At 43.5% G+C, this 22,371-nt stretch overlaps 1 protein-coding gene across 1 annotated transcript in view; it reads right to left on the reverse strand.

Annotated features, from left to right (window-relative positions):
* LOC311493352 (ADAMTS-like protein 1) overlaps window positions 1-22,026 on the reverse strand; it is a 93,567-nt gene extending 71,541 nt beyond the window's left edge. Inside the window, exon 1 of the mRNA XM_084551973.1 lies at window positions 21,762-22,026. Within this exon, the coding sequence (XP_084408099.1) occupies window positions 21,762-21,818 (57 nt within the window). The 5' untranslated portion in view covers window positions 21,819-22,026. The remainder of the gene's footprint in view (window positions 1-21,761) is intronic.
* Between the last annotated feature and the right edge of the window lie 345 nt (window positions 22,027-22,371).

Raw genomic sequence — 22,371 nt, forward strand, 5'->3', positions numbered from 1 at the left:
TGACAATCTCCCCAGGGGACCGTATGTGAGACACAGACAAGATCAGAGACAACAATGTATGCCCCTCCAGTCCATAGCGATGCAGTCAACTTGATGCGACAGCTTAATGTTGTCCACCCATTGTCTTGTCAATATGCAGAGATTCCTGAAGGTGCAATTATCCCAGAAGACTGACACTCACTGAAAGGTGCTCTATGAAATAAAAGAACAGAAAAAAGATCTCAGGAAAGGTCGATATGTCATCAGAGATACCACAGATAGAAGGCACTTCAGAAAAATAGATAGAAGAGCGTGAGTGTGTTACGGCTCTGCAGTTGATGCAAATAATGAAGGATGATTGCAGTGACTTGCGACAGTGACGGCACGTCAACAGAAATTATTCAAACATCCCTGTCATTCTTGCGTAATTGCCGATGAGAGGGAGCGGTTTGATGAATGACGTCCCTGACATCTGGGACACAGCCAAAGTGGCGTTTGAAAGCGGCGGAGTGCAGGGCGGGTGAACGGGCGGGTGAGGGGGCGAGCTGGCACATTTTGTCCTTCACATTCCCTTTGTGTTAAAGAGACAGATCAGAGGCGCCATTTGAACTCTTAAAACACACCACTGGAGAGTTATCTGACTTTGTGCGTGTGAGTCCACTGTATGAGCCCCTGTTTGTCTAACGTTATGTATGTGCATGTTACTTATGCAGTGTCTACCGTCCTGATTTATAGTATTTTTCAGGTCTGCAGTGATATTTGTGCTGCATTCTTTTAACTGTGTTGGGTTTTCCTCAGTTTTTCATCTGTGCAAATTCCAGGAACTTATTCATTGCATTTGATGCATGACAGGTCACTCCTATACAGACGCAGCAACTGTGAGAGACAGCATACCACATGTTTGTTTATGCATTAAGGCTCTCAGCGGGCCTGTCGACAACTGCGCCATTATCTCAGCAAAATCATTTAGCTCCAAACCAGAGCCAGAAGTATCTTCACCCGCTGTCTACTACGGTCAGTTTATATAAAAAGCAAGGCCATGCTGGTTCATCGGAAATGGAAAGATTCAGTCGTCAGGGTGTTACTGCACTGATCTCACCCCAAAGCACTGAGGAGATTCTTTCAAAAACAAACTACTGTCAGTTAACACTTAACTTGTTCCAACAAAAGGAGCACTTGAAGGGACAGTCTCTAAATATGTGGAGAGAATTACTCAGCATTCTTGAAGGAAGTCCCGTTCCTGTGTGTACACAACTTGAACGTGGAGTAAGTGCGGTGTGACTTTTATGTGTGGATAATTATGACGGGCAAAATGCGTTGCCTTCAGCAGTGTTTTTGTATTCGACTCCCGTCAATGTTCCGTGTTCACAATTTGGCCGAGAATCAAGGTTACAAACATAAAGATCAGCAGCTTGTGTCTGCGGCGTGAAGTCTGCTCGTCAGGCTGACGGCAACATGATAGTCCACACTTTTCTTACTCTTCGCACTGCTTTTGTTTCCCTAGACAGAGGCAGGGAGCCTTTTGTCTGTAGACTGTATCACTTGGCAGCACTTTCAAGTTTGACGGTTAACGTTACAAAGTGGAGACATGAAGGAAAATTTTGGTTTTGTTATATCTCTCTTTGTCTTTTTTTTTCATTTTTTTTCTTTAAACAATGAGTTCTTGAGTTCATGCTGCCTTCAAATGTGTTTTGATTGTGGCATTTATGAACTCTTGGTAGCGTCGGAGTTCACAGGCATTGACGTGTTTGCTGACATTTTCAGAAAAGGCAGAGTTGGACAGTAAGTTAATATTATAATGCAACTCATACTTACTTGTCTGGAGTCTTCCTAATTTGTCTTTGGAAAGCGCCGATATTCCTAACAGCTGCCTCATCCTCTACATGAAGTTACCCTGACGTTAGCCTGCAGCCTTGGTGGCTTCTCGGAGCCAGCATCCAAAAATATTTGCACCACCACAACTAATTGCTGGTGTTACCACTCGAATGCCAAGCAGTTTGTGTACATAAATTCTCATGCCGCTCCCGTGCAGTGTTTTGCCTCTGACACAAAAGGGTTTTAGGATGAGCTATAACCAATGTAACCCTACAGATAAAGGGTGTAGCCAGGTTGGTGTAGTGTAAGCTGCCCAGAATCCAGTAAAATCTATTTAGTCTCAAATAAAGGTTCTTGAAAACACGGAGATGACATAAAGATATACAAACTTCCAGTCGCGATGCCATGATTGGACAATTGTTGTTGGGGAAAAGTCAATAAATGTACCGAGTGTAGTTCTGTCATTATCAGCAGAAATAATAATGATAAAGAGAAGGCTAAAACTGTGAAAATAAAACTCGACGAGTGGGCGAAGGTTAGCGAAGGTAAAATAACTCTGAGCCGTCCTGACAAAAACATTTGACGAGTGAGCGGCTCGCATCCCCTCCCTGTTGACTTTGGTGGTTCCCCTTCAAATAAAATGGATACTCACTGTCACGCCAGAATTTTGCGGAGAAAAATGAGTAAAAGGCGGAGAAATTAATCTGACAAGCAGGGGAATGTTCACATGAGAGAAATATAGAGGAGAAAGAAGCCACAGTAGTGCATTTGTCAGCCTTGTTGGGCCTGGCGGTTCAGCGCGTGTGCGCTACAGAAGGCCGCTACTGAAATGAAACAAGAAAAAAAAAAAAAAAAAAAGAGGTTCAAGGCAAGGCAAATAATTGGATTTGGCTCAGCCTGAACGTGAGTGTGTGCTCAGCAATGTGGCTTTGTTTGCACAGCTGGAGCGTGTGCCCAGGGTCATCTCAGCAGGGAGCAGGGTTTGGCACTGCCGGGCACCGCTACAGTACAAGCTGTAGATGAAGAACACTGCATGCCTCTCTTTTTCAGCCGACTGTGAAACAGCATTTCAGATACGGACAACATTTTTATTTTTCTCCCACCCCAACTCTGGGTCGAAATGACCTGGCTCTCATCCCGTTTTGGTATCACAGAGATACATAAAAAGAATTTTTGGTCTTTATCGTATTAAACAAAAGCTGTGTGGGCCTCATCCTCTGGGTACCAATTAAGTATGTTTGATGGGAGACAGCATGAGCAAGGAGCTGACAAAAGTGAAGACTGGATTTCATTTACTGCTCTTGTGAAATCACACTAAGAAAAGCATTACTAATGCCTTTCTTTTAAACCATTACTGCAGACTCAAGCTGCACCGATGATATTATAGAAGTGATGCCTTTCCCAAAGAGGGACTACAGTTCCAGTCTAAATATGACAAACTTGACAGGTTAGCTGAAGGAGGCAGGTACGTTTCACCCTAAGAGATCTGTCTCTTAAAACTCGCTGGCTGGGGCTTCAGTTTGTGTAAGAAATGTTATTCTTTCAGAGTGAAGAGCAAACCCCCGGTGGCATGAAACCCAAGAGCCGCCAAGTGGTTGGAAGCCGTTTCTCGGCAGCACTGAAATCTACACAAGCCGAGGCACTGAATCAAGGTTTATTGTCAGAAGGAGCAGGTATGACATGCGTGTGCGATGTTTCCGTACACTGAATATAGTTTCTGAGAGATATATCATGCTCGACTTACACCACTAACACACACATCGACAGGACGATAGCTAATAAATCATTCAGTTTTTTCCCCGTATTACCTACATGCAGTCATAAGTGGAAAATCCCAAGCTAATAAAGTGCAGTATGAATGTGTATCTGGGGGTTGCAGCTACCAGACCCTCCCTACAAACTGGAAATCAGAGGGTCCATTTAGTTTTGGACCATGCATGGTGACAGAACAGATAAGAGTGCCCCTAAAATGAATGGAATAGTATTACATTGCAACCTAACAACTCATCTACTTATGGATATATAATACGATTATCCTTATCATGGACATTCAGGCTACCTAAATACCCAAGTGGCTTCGTTACAGAAAAACCCAAAGTTAAAGACAAAGTTCTTTAAATACTGGAGACATTTGAGATTCTACAACCTCATAGTGGCATCTTCCACTGCGATAACAATTGTCTGGCCATGAAAGGGTATCTTTTTTTTTTTTTCTCTCTTACATTTAGAAAGTAGCTTTCAAAAGACGTACACCCCTCTTAGAAATTCCTGACAGAATTGACTTGCTCTGGCCTCTTGAGTTTCAATCTGATAGCTCCAAAATTGCCTCTGCAACCAAAACCTTCAAAAATGCCGTCCAAGCAGCCCTTCCATTGTTGTCGGTGTGTGTAACAGAGATGGTTTCGGATTCTTTGCGGGTCTCACGTTGGCCACAGATATCCAGGTGACATGGAGATCCTGAGGGTATATCTCAAGTCAAGAGAGGGACATGAAATCAACAAGGGCTTCGGGCGCAGCTTTTTGGTAACCTTGTGCCGCTACCAAACCCCCCCAATGTGCGCTTTGGAGCAAGGGCACGACCTCTGCAACAATTTTCACTGCCACAAATCAGTGCACAAGCCAGCAGTTTTTTCATCTTTTCACTCGGAATAAAAGTCATAATCATGGCACAATCGTGTTGTGATGCCAAGAAAACACGATACCCAAATAAGGCACGTTAAATTCCGTTATTGATACAGGTGGCCTCCCAGGCCGAACAATGGTAGTTCCAATAACAGATCCCCTTGGAAATTGAACAGCCTGACCTTGGCCGGGTTCTCCATTTCTGTTTCCAAGGATTAGAAAACCAACTGGACCCTTGAGATTACCCCGGTGCCCGTAAACGTGATGCCTCTAGCAGGTGGACAGGTAGTGAGTACTCTGTTAATCTTTAAGAGTTAGGTGGGCAGGAAGAAGGGAATTATGGGTCACGGAAAGGACAGAGAAGTAAAGACATGTGTTGGCCTGGTGCAGCCTAGGCAACGTCGTCGCCTAGAGCTGCGATAAAAAGAGAAATACGTTTCATCGCCTTTTCTATTTCAACTTTTGCACAATAATAGTTTTTCTTACGACAACTACATACTATGTTAATTTTGTCCGTGATAAAAGCCTTGAAATATTTACTGATAAACGTCTTGTCATAACAAATGTTTATAGAATGACCGGCAGGCACGCGAGGAATCATACTCCCCTCGTTGGTAAAACAACATCCCCACTCATTTCTTCTTCAGAAGTTGATTTTTGTAGGTGCTTTTTCCTGACACACAATAAGCAACATGTACCAAGTCAGCCTTTAGTATACATTAGTGGATGTTCCCAGTTCAGATTCCAACTGTAAATGAAAGACGAAGCCTTACAAACTGACAAACCATGAAAGGCCACTATGCCTACATTTATACAAAGTTTAAGGGGAACTACTGTTTTTTACAACCTGGACCTTATTTCTGGCATGTAATACGATCGTTTACTCACCCATATAACTTTGGTGTAATTTTTAGTCCTTCGGAAGATATTTAGCTCCAGCGGAGTGCCGCGTATATCCATATAGTGGGAGTGACTGGGGCACCGAAAGGCAGCCTCTAAATAACGCATTATCTGCCGCGAAACTCGTTCATTTCACCAATATTTTGTTATGATACGCTAGTGCAATGCCCCGTTGAGTCCGGAGTTACCTGTTATCTATCTAGCTGTTCCTCTCTCTGCCGCCGCATCCTCCTTTCGACAAGCTCTTCATCCATATACTCAAAACCTCAAAACCGTAAGGACGTCCATCATAAACAAAGTCATCGTTCACAACCCCAGAATCGGAAAAATATTAACAGGTAACTCTGGACTCGGAATAGCACTAGCGTATCATAACAAAGTATTGGTGAAATGAACGAGTTTCGCGGCAGATAATGCGTTATTTAGAGGCTGCGTTTCGGTGCCCCAATCACTCCCACTATATGGATATACACGGCGCTCCACTGGAGCTAAATATCTTCCGAAGGACTAAAAATTACACCAAAGTTATATGGGTGAGTAAACGATTGTATTATATGCCAGAAATAAGGTCCAGGTCGTAAAAAACGGTAGTTTCCCTTTAAGCTTACATTATTCACAGACGAACCATATATTTAGACTGTTGAAGCCTAAATTAAAGACTAACCTCAAGACTAGATTTATTTTGCCTTTGTAGGAACAGCTAGGGATGCCCCCAATAGCATTTATTATTATTTTTTTTGGGTTACAGAAGTTCAGTCGTGATCAAAGCTGTTGTTCGTATTCGGTTGAACAAGTGCCTTTGTTAGGGGCCAAATGAAATATAGCGCTGCAACACGTGTCTTTCATTACCGTTAAAATGACGGGCGTGCTGTTTCAACACAGCGGCTAGACAACAGACATTATCAAACTTGTTGACTAGTCTTGTAGGGGACTTCAGGGGACTTTTTGTCCTTGTTGTGTCATCACGGTAGGCAATTTTCAAATCACATGCTTGGGACATTGCCTTTGTGTTTTCCTTGCTCAATTTAAAGTGTTCCAACTTAGCTGAGGTCTTAACAGATTGTGTTTGAAGGTGAACTGGTTGTCAGGCGCGAGGCACAGATGGTGTATATTGCCCCATTTAATAGCACAATTAAAAAAAATATAGACAACAGGACAAGATTGGTCTTTATCGATCACTTGCACTAAACGGTTCAGCTCTTGAAACAACCACAACTTTATTAGGAGACGCATTAATGAAAAAGCAAAAAATAAATAAATAATAATAATTTAACAACGACTTTGGAAGACATTTTGTCTTTAAGACTTTAACATTCTCCACGCGCCACAAGTGAGAAAAAGCTCATATTCAGTGGTCACATTTTCTTGGATCAGGAGCTCATTAAATTTAAGAGTAATAAAATGTTTTCCATGTGAGGAGGAAAAAAAAATTGGATAAACCGTGGAGGGAGTTTGGCACCACTGGCTGTGATATTTTCTGGTCCTGGTTTCTGACTATTTAAACTGTTACTACTCTTGGAAACCTGTCGTTATTTGAGCAACGCATTATACACATTTTAATAAAGTGTCTCATGTGTAAGCCTTATAACAGTTTTCTTTTTTTCCAGATCATTTTACTTCCTCTTTAAAAGTGTACTTAAGAATGAGCATAAACCATCTTGACTCTAATATATTACCACAGAGCAACTGAGTAACTGTTACCGATGAAGTAGTTGAAAATGGAAGCATTAAGGGGCCATCTACACAGCAGCATTATGACAACAGCTGGGTGTGCCTGATATTAATGAGACACAAGTGGTGGATCTGCCCTGATTCACTTGCGTCATCCAGATAACTGGGGCATGCAAGTTCACAGAGGGTCCATGAGCCAAGCTGGCTTCTTGCGTACAGTTAAAGCCCTCGACATGCACAGCTGGATCCAAAACTCTGACCGATATAGCCTTTAACAAATCAGACACAATGTCCTGCCGACGGGGGAATGTTGTTGCCCCGTGCAAGTGTGCATTCGATTGTTGGGTTCATTTGGTTTGCTGAATGTGGGCAGTAACTGGCTAAGCCTCTGCAGCAACCTGGATTAGTGCAGCGGAAAGAAAAACAATCCATCCTTTGCCCTGGATCGTCACATGGAAGCAGGGACATGCCCTTCCAAAGTATTGCTGGAAATGTCAGTGACTAACTAAGTGCACATGGGGGTTGCAAATCCAATCTGATGCCACTTTGAAATTAGGCTGTCAAGTTTATTGGAATGCACAAATGTTATTGGCATCAGCGTCTTTTACCCCATTTGTTATAAAGAAGAAGAAAAAAAACGCACATTTGACTAAAACGCCCTCTGTGGTGCAGGAAATCATCCCGCCATCATTCACACCTTTACTCTGCAAAGCAAAGCAAAGGAACAGGGTGGGGACCCTCCAGGGTATTCACACACACACCTTCACCTTGTGCCTGTGAATGCTGGGTCATCCAGTCTCCATCTTTTCCCTTTCACACACTAACAACAGTTTGACCTGTGAGGAGCAGGAAGCCTGGGAGCTGAAGCAGGTCAGAGCCAGGAAAAGGGAGAGGCTGTGGATGAACCCCCAGACCAGGGATCACAGCTCAGCAGGAGCTAAGCGAGTCAGCCAGCAGGCTTAGAAGGCCAAACCGAGATGTCCATCATTGTGGAAAAAGGCCTTAAGTGTAACAGAAACTGACGAAATCAGGATATACGGCGAAAATACAGATAGCTTTATAGTGTTTGCTCGGCTTTCTACACAAAAAGCGGACCTAACTGTGGTATGATAAAAAAATGACTGACATCTAAGCTCACACTTGCATATTCACTTTCAAACCAGCCCGCAAGATAGCGGCATGTTGGAGCAAGAATCACCTGAGGTTGCGTTGCAGACACACATGGCTGCGCAGATAAAAGTTAAAAGCGACAAGCGAGACAGTTTTGGCACACATTGTTAAACATGAACCTACATCCTCGGCTGCAGCTCAAGGCAGCGTTTCTTGCCTAACGCACCTGCACGCAACAGCAGCTCCGGTTACCCAAGAGCTGGGGAGACACGCAAACAATAACTTCAAACCTATGCAATGCACGCTGTGTTAAACCTTTACATTTTAAATAAGGTAGAACGGCTCCACTGAAGTGCATTGCAACACTTGAGCAGCTGTCGTTTGCTATCAAAGTGCTCTGTAAATGTTTTGTTAGCATTACCCAATTCCACATCTGCTGTATAAATTAGCGGTCGGCAAGCCGAGTCTGGTCTTAAGGAAAATATTCTTCTGCAAAAATATTTGTTGTCAGCGTAGATTAAGCCGCCGCAATTACCGCCGCGTACTGTAGTATTAAGACTGGGCGAGGGAGCGAGCAGCGCTGAATATGAGTGGCATTTTTGTTAGCTTCGGGCAAATGCAATAAATTCCAAACCTGTGAAGCCAAAAAGGCTCAAGGCCAGCCACATTTAGGTGTAACTACAATGTGCTCGGACAAAACGCTGAGCCCACTGATCGTCCAACAGTCGTGCAGTTGGCTCCTGATTAACGTGTTGTGTGCTATGGGAAAACGGTAAAAGCTTATTACATTTACATTATCCAGTTTTTATTAGGAGAATTTCAAGGCAAGGACTATTTGTTAAGAGTGTTGAGCCTTTGTGGCAGCTAACGCTTAAAGACTAAAACATGCAGACACATGCAAACCTCATATGCAAGCCATTCACAATACAGAAGTAAAGAGACTATATACAGTAGAAACATTCATTAAATTGTGACCTCATCCCATCTGTGAAACATGGGGGTGTCCATGTTTGGGCCCGTTTTGCTGCATCTGGGCCAGGCCGGCTTGCTATCATTGGTGGACCAATGAATGCTGAATTATACCGGCGAATTCTAAAAAAAGAGAATCTGGGTCATGAAGCAAAACAACGACCCCAGGCGCACAAGTTGTTAACGTTTTTGAAAGGCCATGTCAAAATCCTGATCTTAATCCAACAGAAATGTTGTGGAAGGGGCTGAAGCAAGCAGTTCATTTTGGGAAACTCACTAACATCTAGGAACCGAAGCGGTTCTTTAATGAGCCCTGTAATCCAAGCCGCCGTAGACGACGGATCAGCAGTTACCGGAAACATTTTGTTGCCGTTAATGCTGCGCAAGGAGAGTCGCACCAGATTCTGACAACTAGGGTTCACACACCTTTGCAGCTCACAGATGCGTGCAAATGACGACTTTTTCTTGAATAAATAAATACACAAATGTAATATTTCTGTTTTGTTAGTTCTCTCTCAAAAAAAAGAGAGAAGACTCATCTATGGTTTGAAGACTTGAAGACTTTGTCAACACATGTAAACCAGTCTCTTGTAGTGAAAATTACCAGGGGACAGAGATCAGTGAGACTTTCTTTTTCAGTTATAAAAAACATTATTTAAAAAAAATCTGTGTCTGTAATCAGAGCTGTCATCTGCCATCTGAAGAGGACCAGCTGTCGTTGCATAACCGGAGAGGAACTATTTATGGTTTAATTAAGCGAAGGGGTTTGAGTCATCTACGGCGTGATGAAAAGGCTGTCCTTAATTAACACTAGTGACAGAATAACAACAAAAATGTGGCACAGTTTGAGTCGTTTGAAGGTTGACTATAAAAGTTCATCTAAAACCCGACTGATTGCGCCATGAAGCCGATCCGCGTATGTGGCGTGTTTGCCAGCGCTAGCCTCCCACGCCTCTCATCAGTCAAGCTAAAAATCGTCATCCAGTGTTTATTGTACGTTCACCCTCTCTGTTTATGATCCGTCATTCTCTCCATCATTTTCTCACAATGACTTCTTTAGGGGAGATGCATATTTGGCACGGGCTCCGTTTCCCTCTGATCATGTAATGATTTGCCCGTAATGATTACTTTCTCGTGCGATGATAGAGCAGTTTGTACCTGTCTTTCCTGCAGAGAGCGGCAGCCAGCCACATTCCTGCTGCGCTCCGCCTGCCAATCAGCATCAGCTTGTCTCGCACTGACACACTCATCTTTCACCAGCTCGGTCTGTTGCTGCTGCACGAAGACAAAACACAAGAGTGGAGCTCGCCTGGCTCTTTGCGCTTATACACAGAAAAGCCTTGAAAACATCTTTGATTTCTCCGTGTACCTCTCCCTCATTCCAGCTTCCCACAGCGTTAACAAACAAAGTCACACCTCAGGCGTGATGCCACATTGGTCGGCATTTTAACTACACGATTTACTTTCAAGCTTTATCTAAATCCACTCTAAAGTGTGATGTTAAGCCGATGCAGCGTGCACCTGGATCAAATTCAGTATGAAACATAGAGTGTGACACATGAACGGACAAACGTTTCCCTGCAGTGATATTAAATGTCAGCAGCTAGAATCAGTCTTACTTAGAAACCAAGTCGAGTTAGGAATCGAGAACGTGCACAGAAGTGAGTGAATTATAGATCAGGTGAAAAGACAAACATTAAGAAGGAAATGACTTCGCCGAGGTGTGACTCAGGACCCCTGCTAGTAGCGAACAGTGGTGGAAGAAGTACTCATAAATGTTAGTTAAATGAAAGTAGCAGTGCTAAAATATATAGACATGCTTGGTCGCAGGCACCCTGCAGTAGTGAGACTCTCTTATCAGAATGTGAGTCTGGTAACACACCGATAGGATTTCAGCATGGGGTGAGTTTCAACAGATACACAGAAGGAAATACCTCTACATGCAATCGGATAGTCCTACAACCAACCGGAGTCATTTTGTTGTAAACAACCTCACAGACTACACCACCGTTACTCTTCTGTCCGTCACCGTACCGAAAGCGTCTCAAGCGATTTGATTCTCCCCATTAGTGTAGTGATTCAAACCCTACAGTCGAAAGGCAGCTACCGTAACTGTAAAGCAACTAATAACTACAGCTGTCAAATATAATAATGCGGTAGAAGTACAATATTTGAAGTGGTGTTGTAGTAGAAAGTCGTACTAAAATCAAAATACTTGATCCGTATAAACTTGACGCTATACGATAAATTTGAGTCCGAAATGAGCTGATTGATGAGCCATCAATCAACTTGGCAGCAAAATCAATCCTCGATAATTGAGTCGAATTCACTTATAGAGTAAGAAAAAATATATTATTATTATTATTATTTAATTATTCGTTTATATTAGGGGTGGGACTCGATTAAAGAAATTAGAGGTTTTGTGATTAATTAATCTCGACTTTCGATTAATCGAGATTAATTAATTTTATCGATTAATCGAGATTAATTAATCACATATTTTAATCGCATTACAATATTTACCCCAAAAAAGCAAAATCTTTTAATTTAAATGGATTTTAGTGGACGACTACATCAATTAATTGACACAAACATGAATATTGTAAACTCAAGCTCTTTTAATGTCTGGAAAAATGCATTTAATTGCATTTCAATTCAAAACAGAAGAAAAAGAAGGAAAATATCCCTGGCTAAAGCTGAACAGACCTACACTTAAAGTGTAATTTTAAGTATTTTAGGTACTTTTTCAGAATAGTATTGACTTTGAATGGATAAAAAAAAAAAAGTTTGGGCTGCCGACACGTCTTGTCCGTGGGGACTGCTAGCGCTAACAGCTCCGGCGGTTTCAGTGCTCACTGCAACATGCTTTGCATTTAGATGGCACCGTATGGTTGAAGTGCTTCGGTGGTATGCAGACTTTTTTTTTTTTTTTTGCACAATTTGCACAAAACTTTTATCAAGGCTTCCATCAGGTTTTTTTTTTTTTTTTAAATAAAATTTGCCTTCCATCAGTCCGAGCAACGTGTCTTCATCCGATTCTTCCATTTTGGTAGCCGTTAGCTGAGCTCTGACGTGTGCATCAGTGTAATCGGTGTACCAGGAAATCTTGCACTGACATAAGTTCCGTGTTGTTTGGACTGCGATTAAATGCGTCCATTTTTAACGCTACAGCTACAGTTTATGTTTATTTTTTAGTTTTGAGCAACAATATATTTCACCACTGAAAGATGTCATTTATGAGGCTACTCCCAGATGTACAGATGCAGAGCGCGTTGAGAGATCTTGTTGATAACGGTTAGGGAACATCGAACACGAAGAAAGACTTGCTCTCCCATACCTCACTACTGTCTGTCTCTATGTTAGTCTGTCAGTCCATCTGTCTTCTTCCCGCTTTCAGCTGCAACGATCTGAAGTCGGATTCTTTCATACTGAGCTCACTCCCGTATCTGTCATGTCATCTAGGTGGCTTCACAGGCCACCTGGTCACCACAATCCGAACTATTTCAGCTATGAAGCAAATCATGTCGAGATGAGAGGAGAAACTGCGCTGATAACACAAGAGACTTCATTTTAAGAGAGCGTTACGGCTCAGGGAGGTGGAGGAGAATGAAGGCTGAGTGACACGCTCAATGTCAAATGTGCACTTTTCCAGTTGCCAAATACTTTTCAAGCTGCATACCTGTCATCAGCGAGGCGGGAGGGGAAGGAGGGAGGGGTGCTGAGAGGATCCCGACCAGAGGACGACAGAGACCCCGCTGTGGGTGATGTCCCCGCACAGAGGTACGCCGGGACAGAATTACCCCCAGTGGCGCTCGTAAATGCAATACGGAGGTGAGTCAGAGGCTGATGACTGAAAACCTGTGGGTGCATTTTTGTCATAGGCGTAATTACTTTAAGGTCAGACATCAGTCACTGCAAAACATACAAACAACAAGACCGTACAGGTTTACTGAAAACACACCAACTGAGACAGATAAAGGTCAGTTAAAGTTTAAGGTCAAGTTCACTCCTGGTTCCCACCTGCTTCTAGAGACAAGATACTACCAGTAACACAATGCTGCAACGCATGCTTGCACCTAATCTACAGGTCCCGTCCACATATGAGGCAATTCGCTCGTCGCACATCACTATTGGATGTTTCAAGGCTCTGGTTGCCTAGGTAACCCTTTGGTATATATCCAACCCAAATGTTTCTGCGTGTGAAAGGCACAAAATAACTTGCTTCCTTCCGATAAACGTTTGGGGAACGCTCTGCTTGTGTCACAGGTCAGTCAACTGTGTCAGCCACTCCCACCGGTCGTCGCCTCAATTGTGAGATTAGTTCCACTCTTCTCCCATCACCGCTTCAACTAAACCGAGTTTAATTATCATCTCATGGTTTTCTAATCGCCACTTTGCCGCCAGTCGCTTCCTGCGTGTGCAGCCGTTTAGATCTCCCGAGTCTTGCCCTTTTAACCTTTCACGCTCTGACAAAATAACACGTAAACACACTTCAGATGCACACATGATCCGAGACCACACAGGTTTCCCCAGACAGGGGGAGTTTCCTCAAAGGGGAGAGCCCGGGCCACTTTTTTAAGTGCCAGTAAGGCTTTGCTTCGGCACTTACATCTGCACTGCATCACTGCTCACCCAATACTGTGTGTATGTGTGGATTATTATTATTATTATGTGTGTATAGGTGGATTTCAAAGAGGTAATCCCCGAAACAGCCTGGGAATGAGGATCTTAGAGAGACCTTTGGCTCTTATGGTCACACCACACACACACACACAGAAGTCACAAGACTACACACACATACACGCATAGGTTTGGTGTAAAGTGTGTAATCACTTAATCTGTACAGAAGTGAAAGTGAGTATTTCCTTTTTATACTTCATAACATTTCAGGGTAAATACTGTACCAGTCCACTACATTACTACTACAGTTATCAATTAATTTGTGGACATGCAAATCATATAAATTATGATCCAATACTAGATTAATAAAATATGTGGCCATTTGTCATGTGCACGTTTGGTGTTTAAAGGAATAGTTTTGCGTTTTAAGTAAAACCACATTGGAATATGAAGCAGACGCTGCACTTAGCTTAGCATAAACAGTGGAATCAGGAAGAAACGGATAGCCTGACCAACTTTAAAGCTGAGTTATATTGTGTTTCTTTAAACCCTACAACCAGAAATAAAACAAAAAAGCAATGATGATGAGTTTAAAGCTAAGCTAAAACTTTGTCGCTTCATATTTAGCACGCTACCCGTGGCAACAAAAGCCAATAACTGCATTAACAGAGATGTAGAGAAGAAAAGAAATGCTTTCATGTGGATCACTTGCGGTTTCTTCCAACACAGTAATGGCTTTTGCCTTCCACATGCATGAACTGTATGTCCATGCATTGCTTCCAGCAAATTCCTTGCGTGTATTTACTCAGTCAGATTCCATATGGAAAAGAGAGACTCCAGCAGCAGCGATACAGAATGCAAACACATGCATTGGCTACTACTGGATGCATGCCAGCCATATATGTAAGAAACACAATGCAGGCAAGTAAATAATTATGTATTCGTACCACAGTATAGGGGTATGGAAATGATTCCAATGCAACAAAAATGCCTGCACATTTACGCAAAAGGCCCACACCTACTTTGCATGATTACATGCTCATCAATCTGCTTCTGTGGCCTAGTAATCCTAATACCACATCATTTGTATCGGGGTCGCCAGTGTTTAGCCGTGGCCGCCCAGCGTTTACTCAAAGCACATGTGGCCACGGGGGGAAACAGATGTGAGAACCCCAGGAAGCATCATTAGCCTCGCAAACATTCGCCTCAGCCAGCCGTGGAGACCCTGTCAGACAGCCGCGCAGCAGACCCTCAGTCAGTTATGTTTCCACGGGATTTAGACGTCCATCGCTCCTTTTACTCTCGTTCCTGACTCTTCTCACACTCATCTGCAGCGTCCTGAGCGAAGGAGTGAGGTCAGCGAGCAAGTTAACTATCCGTTTTTCACGTCAACCGGTCAGGAATCACTGCATCTCCATTTAGTTCGACACTTGAATATTTATGCTGGGGGCTTTGTTCTGCGCAACTCCTGCTTTGCTCTCGGTGCGTTCTTCATGGAACTCGTTCCCACTCACTCCATCAATATTGCTATTTTTTTCCGCTTCTTCAGACATCTGTATGTCTGTGTGTGTCCCTCTCTCCTCTTGCAATCGCATGAGTCCACATCAGTATCACTCCATTAATATTCCACTCCTTTGTATCTTATAACATGGCAGCCTGCTTCCACCTTTAAATCTCCAAGTCTGTGACAATTTTGTCTTTTTTTTTTTGCATTTTATTTTATAGACGTTACTCATCTTTATTTCTTTTAATTTGCTACATCTGCCTTTAGTGTGCCTATTTTTTCCTATAAGCATTTATTTTTCTCTTCAGTATTGTACCATTGTTGACCTTTTTGCTTCTCCTCTCTTCATTTCTTTTATCCTTCCATTTGCCAAAGTCCAATCTGGCTTCTATTTGTCTCCTGACACTCTTCCACAGTACTGTTTCAACAGACAGACAAACACTCACACCTCCTACCTGCACCTCCCCTCTAATTAGGCATCACTAGAGGGGCCCAAGTGCCGTTTCTCCCCTCTCGTTAGCAACACTCCCCGGCGCTCCTGTTGCAATCCCACCCCGGGACCGGTCTGAGGTCAAGGCCGGGGCACAGCCGAAGAGACTGAACCACATGCACATGCTGAAGCCGAGGCAAGAGCTGCACCGCTGCAAGGTTCTGCAGCTTCTGAGATCAGCTGCGCGTGAAAAAATGTGCGGGCCAGATGATGCACTGATGGCCCCGGCTGCCGCAAACGAAGCTGGAACACACAACAGGATAAAAAAACAACGCTCAATCAAGCTGATGGAGGGGACGTGGGCCCGCTGCAGATGGAGCCCAAGATGTTTCATCAGAGCAACAGAAGGCCAGAGGCTCGGCTTTCAAGCTCGCGGTTGCCAAATAAACCTTATGATGAAGGAACAAATACATTCGAGAGAGGCTCCAGAGGAAACCGAGCAGGGACACAGAGCAGCCACCTGCGAAATCACAATAGAGCTGACTGTCCTTGATGGGCGTGGGAGCTACAGAGGCCATCACTGCTGAACTGGACACTAAAGGTCCCTCTGCTGTAATGTTGCCATCTGCTGGCAGCTTTCTATCAATGCGTGACTAAAAAGAAATCTGAGTTTTGCAGTGTGTGTGGCAAAATATGACGTTTTCTTAGAACCACATGAAACCACAAAAACTCATTATTCTTTTTTTTTTTTAATATTGCAGTCTGAACAACATGTCCTCTTGTATACACGCTGGCACAGCACTGCAACATGATTCCACTGAGTTATGCCATTTACTGGCACAGGCGGCTCGGGGCACTCAGTCACAGCGTGTTATTTGAACTCGGCATCAAGTGATCGAAAAAGAAACAACACGATCGAGTTGCAGAAGCGTTTGGAGTGAAAACAACACATGCCATATTCTCCGATACACAACTTTTCAATTTTCACAAAGCCTGATTTGTTCATCAGCCCCTGAGCTCCTGAAGAAATAGTTTGACATTTGGGGAATTTTTGCCCAGAGTTAGACGGAAAGATTGATGCCAATCTCAAGGGACAATTAGCTAAGCCTAGTGCGCACCACAACTTTGTATTTCTGTTTGTCTCAAAAAATATGATATTATATTGTTAGTGGTTGAGCTTTAGAAATTCTGGTGGGCAGATGTTGTTGCCATTTGAGTTAGAGGAGAAGGCTGATACCGCTCTCATTTCTGTGCGCAAGGGGCATGAGATGGATAGCTTAGCTTAGCTTTTCGCTTAGCTTATCTTAGCACACATCTTTCGCACTTTTATTTTTGTTTACCTTAAAATATGATATGGCTTGTTACTAACTTCAGAGGTTCTGGCAGATGTTGTTAGCATTTGAGTTAGAGGAAAAGCTTGATGTCAATCTCATTTCTGTATGCTAAATATCAAGCAAAGGGCATGGGACAGTTAGCGCAGCTTAGCACACATTATACCTTTAAAAAAAAAAAAAAAGTTAGCCTTAGTCTTGAAAGAGCATTAGAAGTTATGGCAGGTAAACCGTTTTTATCATTAGCAAGAACAAGACCAGGAGTTTCCTTACTTCCAGTCTTATTGCTAAGCTAGGCTAACCGCCCACTGGCCTTCGTGCAAAGACATTGGCGAGCAAAAGTTTTTCCCAAAAATGGCAAACTATTCCCAAAAATGTGGTTCTGAGAAAAAGCGCCCTATCAGGTTTTATGTCTCTGCAAACAGAACAACTTTCAGTCATCATCGAGATTACTACAAATAAAAAGAAACTGTGTTTTACTGATTAGCTGGCACCAGCTCACAACTCAAAGAACTGTTGCTCAAATTTTTGATTTTTCTCCTGGGTCGTGTAAAATTTGTGGAAATTAATGATTAGTGTTTCCAAAGGGGCTCCTTGAAACAAAAGAAACAGGGAGTGTCAGGATTAGCTTGCGGGGGAAAAAAAAGAATACAAATTGGAGATGAGTGCTTCACCAGAGCCAGCTGCTGGTTTATTGCAAATACTCTTGAAATCAGATTTTCTTTGGGATTCAACTTCCAATACAAGCTGCCATCCCTTGTTCTGTTCTGCAGGACTTTTCCTTCATTGGCCCGCGGAGAACACTGTGAAGCTACTTCCTTTTGGCCTGACTTTATAGATTCGTGCACGCTCTCTGGATTTCCAGGGCTGGAAGAGCAGCACGCTGGCACACCTGAGTTGGACACTTGGGGAAACACAGCTACTGTGCCAGCAGCACTAGAGCGCTGCATGAAAAGTTGGTACCTTGGCATTTCATGCAAGCAGTGAAGTACCGGTGAATTTTGTCCTTGGCCTAAAAGCGCACACTCATACACCGCTTCCACGCTAAACAACCCTCAGTCTCACTCCGCAGATTAAGCACAGATGGGAACAATGAGATGAGTATAAAGCCCTTTGCAGTGTAACTGAAAACACTCGGTCTTGTTAACGCACTCCAAAAACTTGCTCCATCCATCCATCACTGGCCAGATGTTCTCTGAAGCCCTTTCCTTTACTCCTCAAGAGGGACCAATCCCTCGCAAAATTAATTCACTTCCCATTCCACTCGCGTCCACAACAAAGGCACTCATGAAAGCTAATTGGGTAGTTTGTGGTCCGTATGATCAAGCGATCGAGCCGAGGAGCGCGTCTCGGAGGACAAGAGATGTTGTTGTTGACGAGCGCCCACTGGGGACCGTTTGCTCGCTGTGACCCCACTTAATCCTGCCATTAGACCCCAAAGCCTCCCAATCCTGAGGACTTCAATACTCTCTGCTCGCTGCATTAAGACTCTGAGAGGGACCATTTCCTTGAATAAACATCCAAATCTGTTGCCTTTGTGGCTAATTTCCTTTTGAATTCCAGCTGAGTAATTAGAGGAAAGGCATGCGGAGAAGTGAGCGCGGCAGCCCGACACTGTGACAAAGTCTGATTTATATCCATCAAATGATGAAAGCCACATACCACATTATTCACCAGCAACTTCCAAAGGGAAAGTAGTGTTATCCACTTCAATAGAGATATCCCCATGTCTGTCTTTTATTTATTTCCAATAATCTCATGTATTCACCAGCGTTGCACTATATTCAGTCCAACACGTAGACGTAGATCGCTGCCGAAAATAAAATTCTGCTGAGCTTTTAAGTTGCGTCTCTGTTGCTTGTAATTAGGAATAAAATGACAAATGATCTGCTTTTGAGAAATGTCTTGCACACACGAACTGCGGTGGCGCTGGCCTGCATGTTGGGAGCAGGACACTTCAGCATTTAGAGGCACAGGGGATCAAACCACCAACATTGGCTAAGCGAGCAAATGTTTTCAAATGGTTTACATTAAATACAGCTTCCTGCACTGTTGAATGTTTGAAATCAGCTGCCAATACGTCTCTTCTTCCTGTCTGTGTAAATGATTGTAAAAAGGGCAAATTAATGTGATGCCAGTTTACATTAACCAACAACAACTATGTGATCAAATAGTTCTAAATCTTTGTGAATCTGCAATTTAATGCATTACATATTAGGTGTCTTTATAGCCCAAGACGCACCAAGCCAAAGGTCGGCCGGTGGCCAGCGTTGGGCCGTCAGCGAGTGTCTGTGGACCTTTGGCGATGTGTCCTGCGCCGTTGGCTCTAAATGGACGCCTCTTTGTGGCTTTTCAGCTCTTCCTGGCTTCACAGCTAATAGCAGCTCTTCTGGTTTCCCCCTTTTAAATGACAAATACAGACTACTGCCACCATAGTAGTATTGACAGTATTTTCCTCTCACTCTGGCACACAAGGTATGCGCCAGCTGGCAGCGGGCTGTGGGCTTTGCAGTGTGTTCAGTTGCAACTTTTTGGTCTAGACACAAGCGGCATGAGGCAAAGTCACAGTCTGACTTCATTGCCAGTAGTTCTTTGATGTTAGTTTGGTGTGTCAGGGCGTATGTTATTATTTTTTATCAAAAAAGTCCAATATCATACTAGGGTGATGGGCCGTTCAGACCTAAACTACATCCTCAAATGTTGTCACCTTTTCAGAAACACAGTTGGAGACTAGTATCAAAAAGAACAGAACTTACCGTACACGACGGATTTGCTTTGCTCCATAACCCTGGCAAATTCCAAATCACTATTTAAAGGGCACTAACTTAGAGAAATGCCTGGGTGAGAAAAAAAAAAAAAGTGTGTCTGGAAGGTTCCACTTTTCTGCACAAACCAGGGGGATAAAGCGAGATCAACAAGCCCCTCCAAGAAACACTTGAGGTATGTCATTATGTCACCCACAAAGGAAGGTCTATTCCATTTAGGGTTGGAGCCACAGGCCATTTGGCCCCCACGCACACAAATCACACCGGCTCAACCTCCAGCAGCCGTACACACAAATATAGAGTCTCATTCTTTTGCCCAAACAGTAACACAGAGGCTTTGACCCGAGAGCACGGATGAAAAGAAAAAGGCCACAGCACAGCGGAGTCCCTTACAGGCAGCACTTGTTGATCCCTGGCCCCCGGCAGGGAAGCGCTGGGTCGCTGCGGTGCGTGTGAACAGATAAATGTCCAGTGCTGACTCATACTGCACGCTCACACCTTGCACAGATGGGGAAGTCTGTCATCTGCTGAACACTTGAGCAAAAAAAAAAAAAAAACCTACGGCCATTTTTCAGCCGTCCTATTAAACAGAGACACAGAGTAATCAAATCACACAACAGTTGTTGTAACACAGAAGTCAGTTTGAGGATGTGTCACATCAGACCTTTTGGACGCTAAAATGAACAGCTCATCAAGTAGAGTTCCATCACTTCAGCCAAATTACTGTTTATTTAAAGAGTTTAAACACATACCCCTACTCACACAATCTTCTAAACACGTAAGGCATGATGATGTGGATCGTTTAAACTGTTATTATTTAGCAGGGATCATTTCATTTGTCCAGATTTCAAGATCAATTTCAGCTCTGCAGCCCCACACTGATGTTTATACCCATACAAAGCAAATTTTACTTGTTTTAGTCTAATATTTAAACCGTAACATCATCAAGCGAGCACTGGACAGTGGCCTGGAAAGAGTTGCGAAGCCTCCAGCGTTTCTCTGTCACCGCCATTGCCTGATTACAGTGTGGACGTGCTCAATGTAGCAGCCAGGGCGACTGAAGCCCCAATCACCTTGAAGTGCTATTAGCACCTGTCGTGGTCATTTACACACGCTGACAGAAGCAGTCCGCCCCTGTGTTCGAGCCCTAAAAAAAAAAAAAAATCTGTCTGCGTACCAGACAACTGCTTTGTGTCCCACTTGAAACTCTTGCTCAGCTCCTGCTGCCCGTGTCGTCATGCAGCATGAATCAGCTTTTACACAACTGGGCTCGCAGGATTGATGAGGTGTCTTCAGGAGATAACGTGTGAGCGTATTTCAGGGACGTCAAGCTGAGTGCGGTGATTTAAGAAGTTTGTTCAATGCAGGCCTGATAAACTGTGACCTTTCAGATCAGGATGACACACTCTCTCTCTCTGTCTCTCTATTAATTTCGAGGCCTGTGAGTTCAAGCTTCTTGTGTGATTCACTTAACTTTTAAGACAGGATTTAAATTCACAGCCAGTTTCTTGATACATATGAATAAAGTCACATTTTCTTGATCTTTTATCATTTACTTTATTCTGTAACCAATAATCCCTGCATTTTTTTTTTATCACCTGAAGACAAGAGTGTGGGGAAATATTATGTTTCATCCAGAGCAGCGTTCAGCATCAACAGAGGATGATGGAAACTACTTAAAATACAAAGGAAAACAAATGTGTAATAAAAATAAGAGAATAAATCTGTCAGGAATCTTTATTTTAATAGGGGGACAACGAATAGGCACCTGACTTAGGAGAAAAACATCACTGGCTCAATGTGAGTAATTAATCTGATAAATTAGAAATAAACTAAATAAAAATGTAAAATAAAACAAATTACATGTTGAGTTGAATTTTCCTTTAGAAACATGTTGCAGCTGAAGCTAAAGGCAACAGGTGTTTATTTAGTTTGATAAATAAAAAAATAAATAAACACACTGAACAAGCGCGCTACACTGGAGTGTCGCGCCTGCTTCTCGTGCGTAAAAATGACAGGACCAAAAAGAAACCGCAGCCACTTACCTCCGCACAGACCGCGACGAGCAGCAGCCCGGCCGCCAGCAAACAGCTCCCAGTCATCTCGGACCCAGACGCATGCAATGTAATTTCAAGCTGCTGAGAGACCACTGTGATCGCCCCCGCTCTCTGTCCCAGCCTGTCCGGTCACTCAGGGCGAGAGAGGTCCGCTCCGCTCCGCTCAGCTCTCCTCTCCGCGCTGCGCTTCGGCTCCAGTTTCCAGAGAGAGGGAAAGCTAAAAGTCAGCCAAGGCAGGACGCAGACGACATGACACTCCTCCGTGGCTTCCAGATATTTTGTTCCCCCGGCAAACACGTTGCTGCTAAATTTATGTTTGCATACCAGGCGTGCGTCAGGAAAAGGGTCTCACCCACCTTGCATTCTTAAAGAAACACGCTCCCCGGATCGTTGCGCGCTGATGTGCTGCGCAGCGCAAGAGTCGAAGTGATGCGTTGACTTTCATTCTCAACGGAGGGGGCGTGGGGGGGTCACTTTTACCTCTTTACCTGTGCTCCGAAATTGATGTTTTTAATAGAGCTCACAAACCAAAGAGATTTCTGATCAAGTGTCAAAGCACACAGGACATGAAACTGCATGTCCTGTGGAACTGGAAATG

This window comes from Chelon labrosus (assembly GCF_963514085.1).
Source record: "Chelon labrosus genome assembly, chromosome: 1".
NCBI lineage: Eukaryota > Metazoa > Chordata > Actinopteri > Mugiliformes > Mugilidae > Chelon > Chelon labrosus.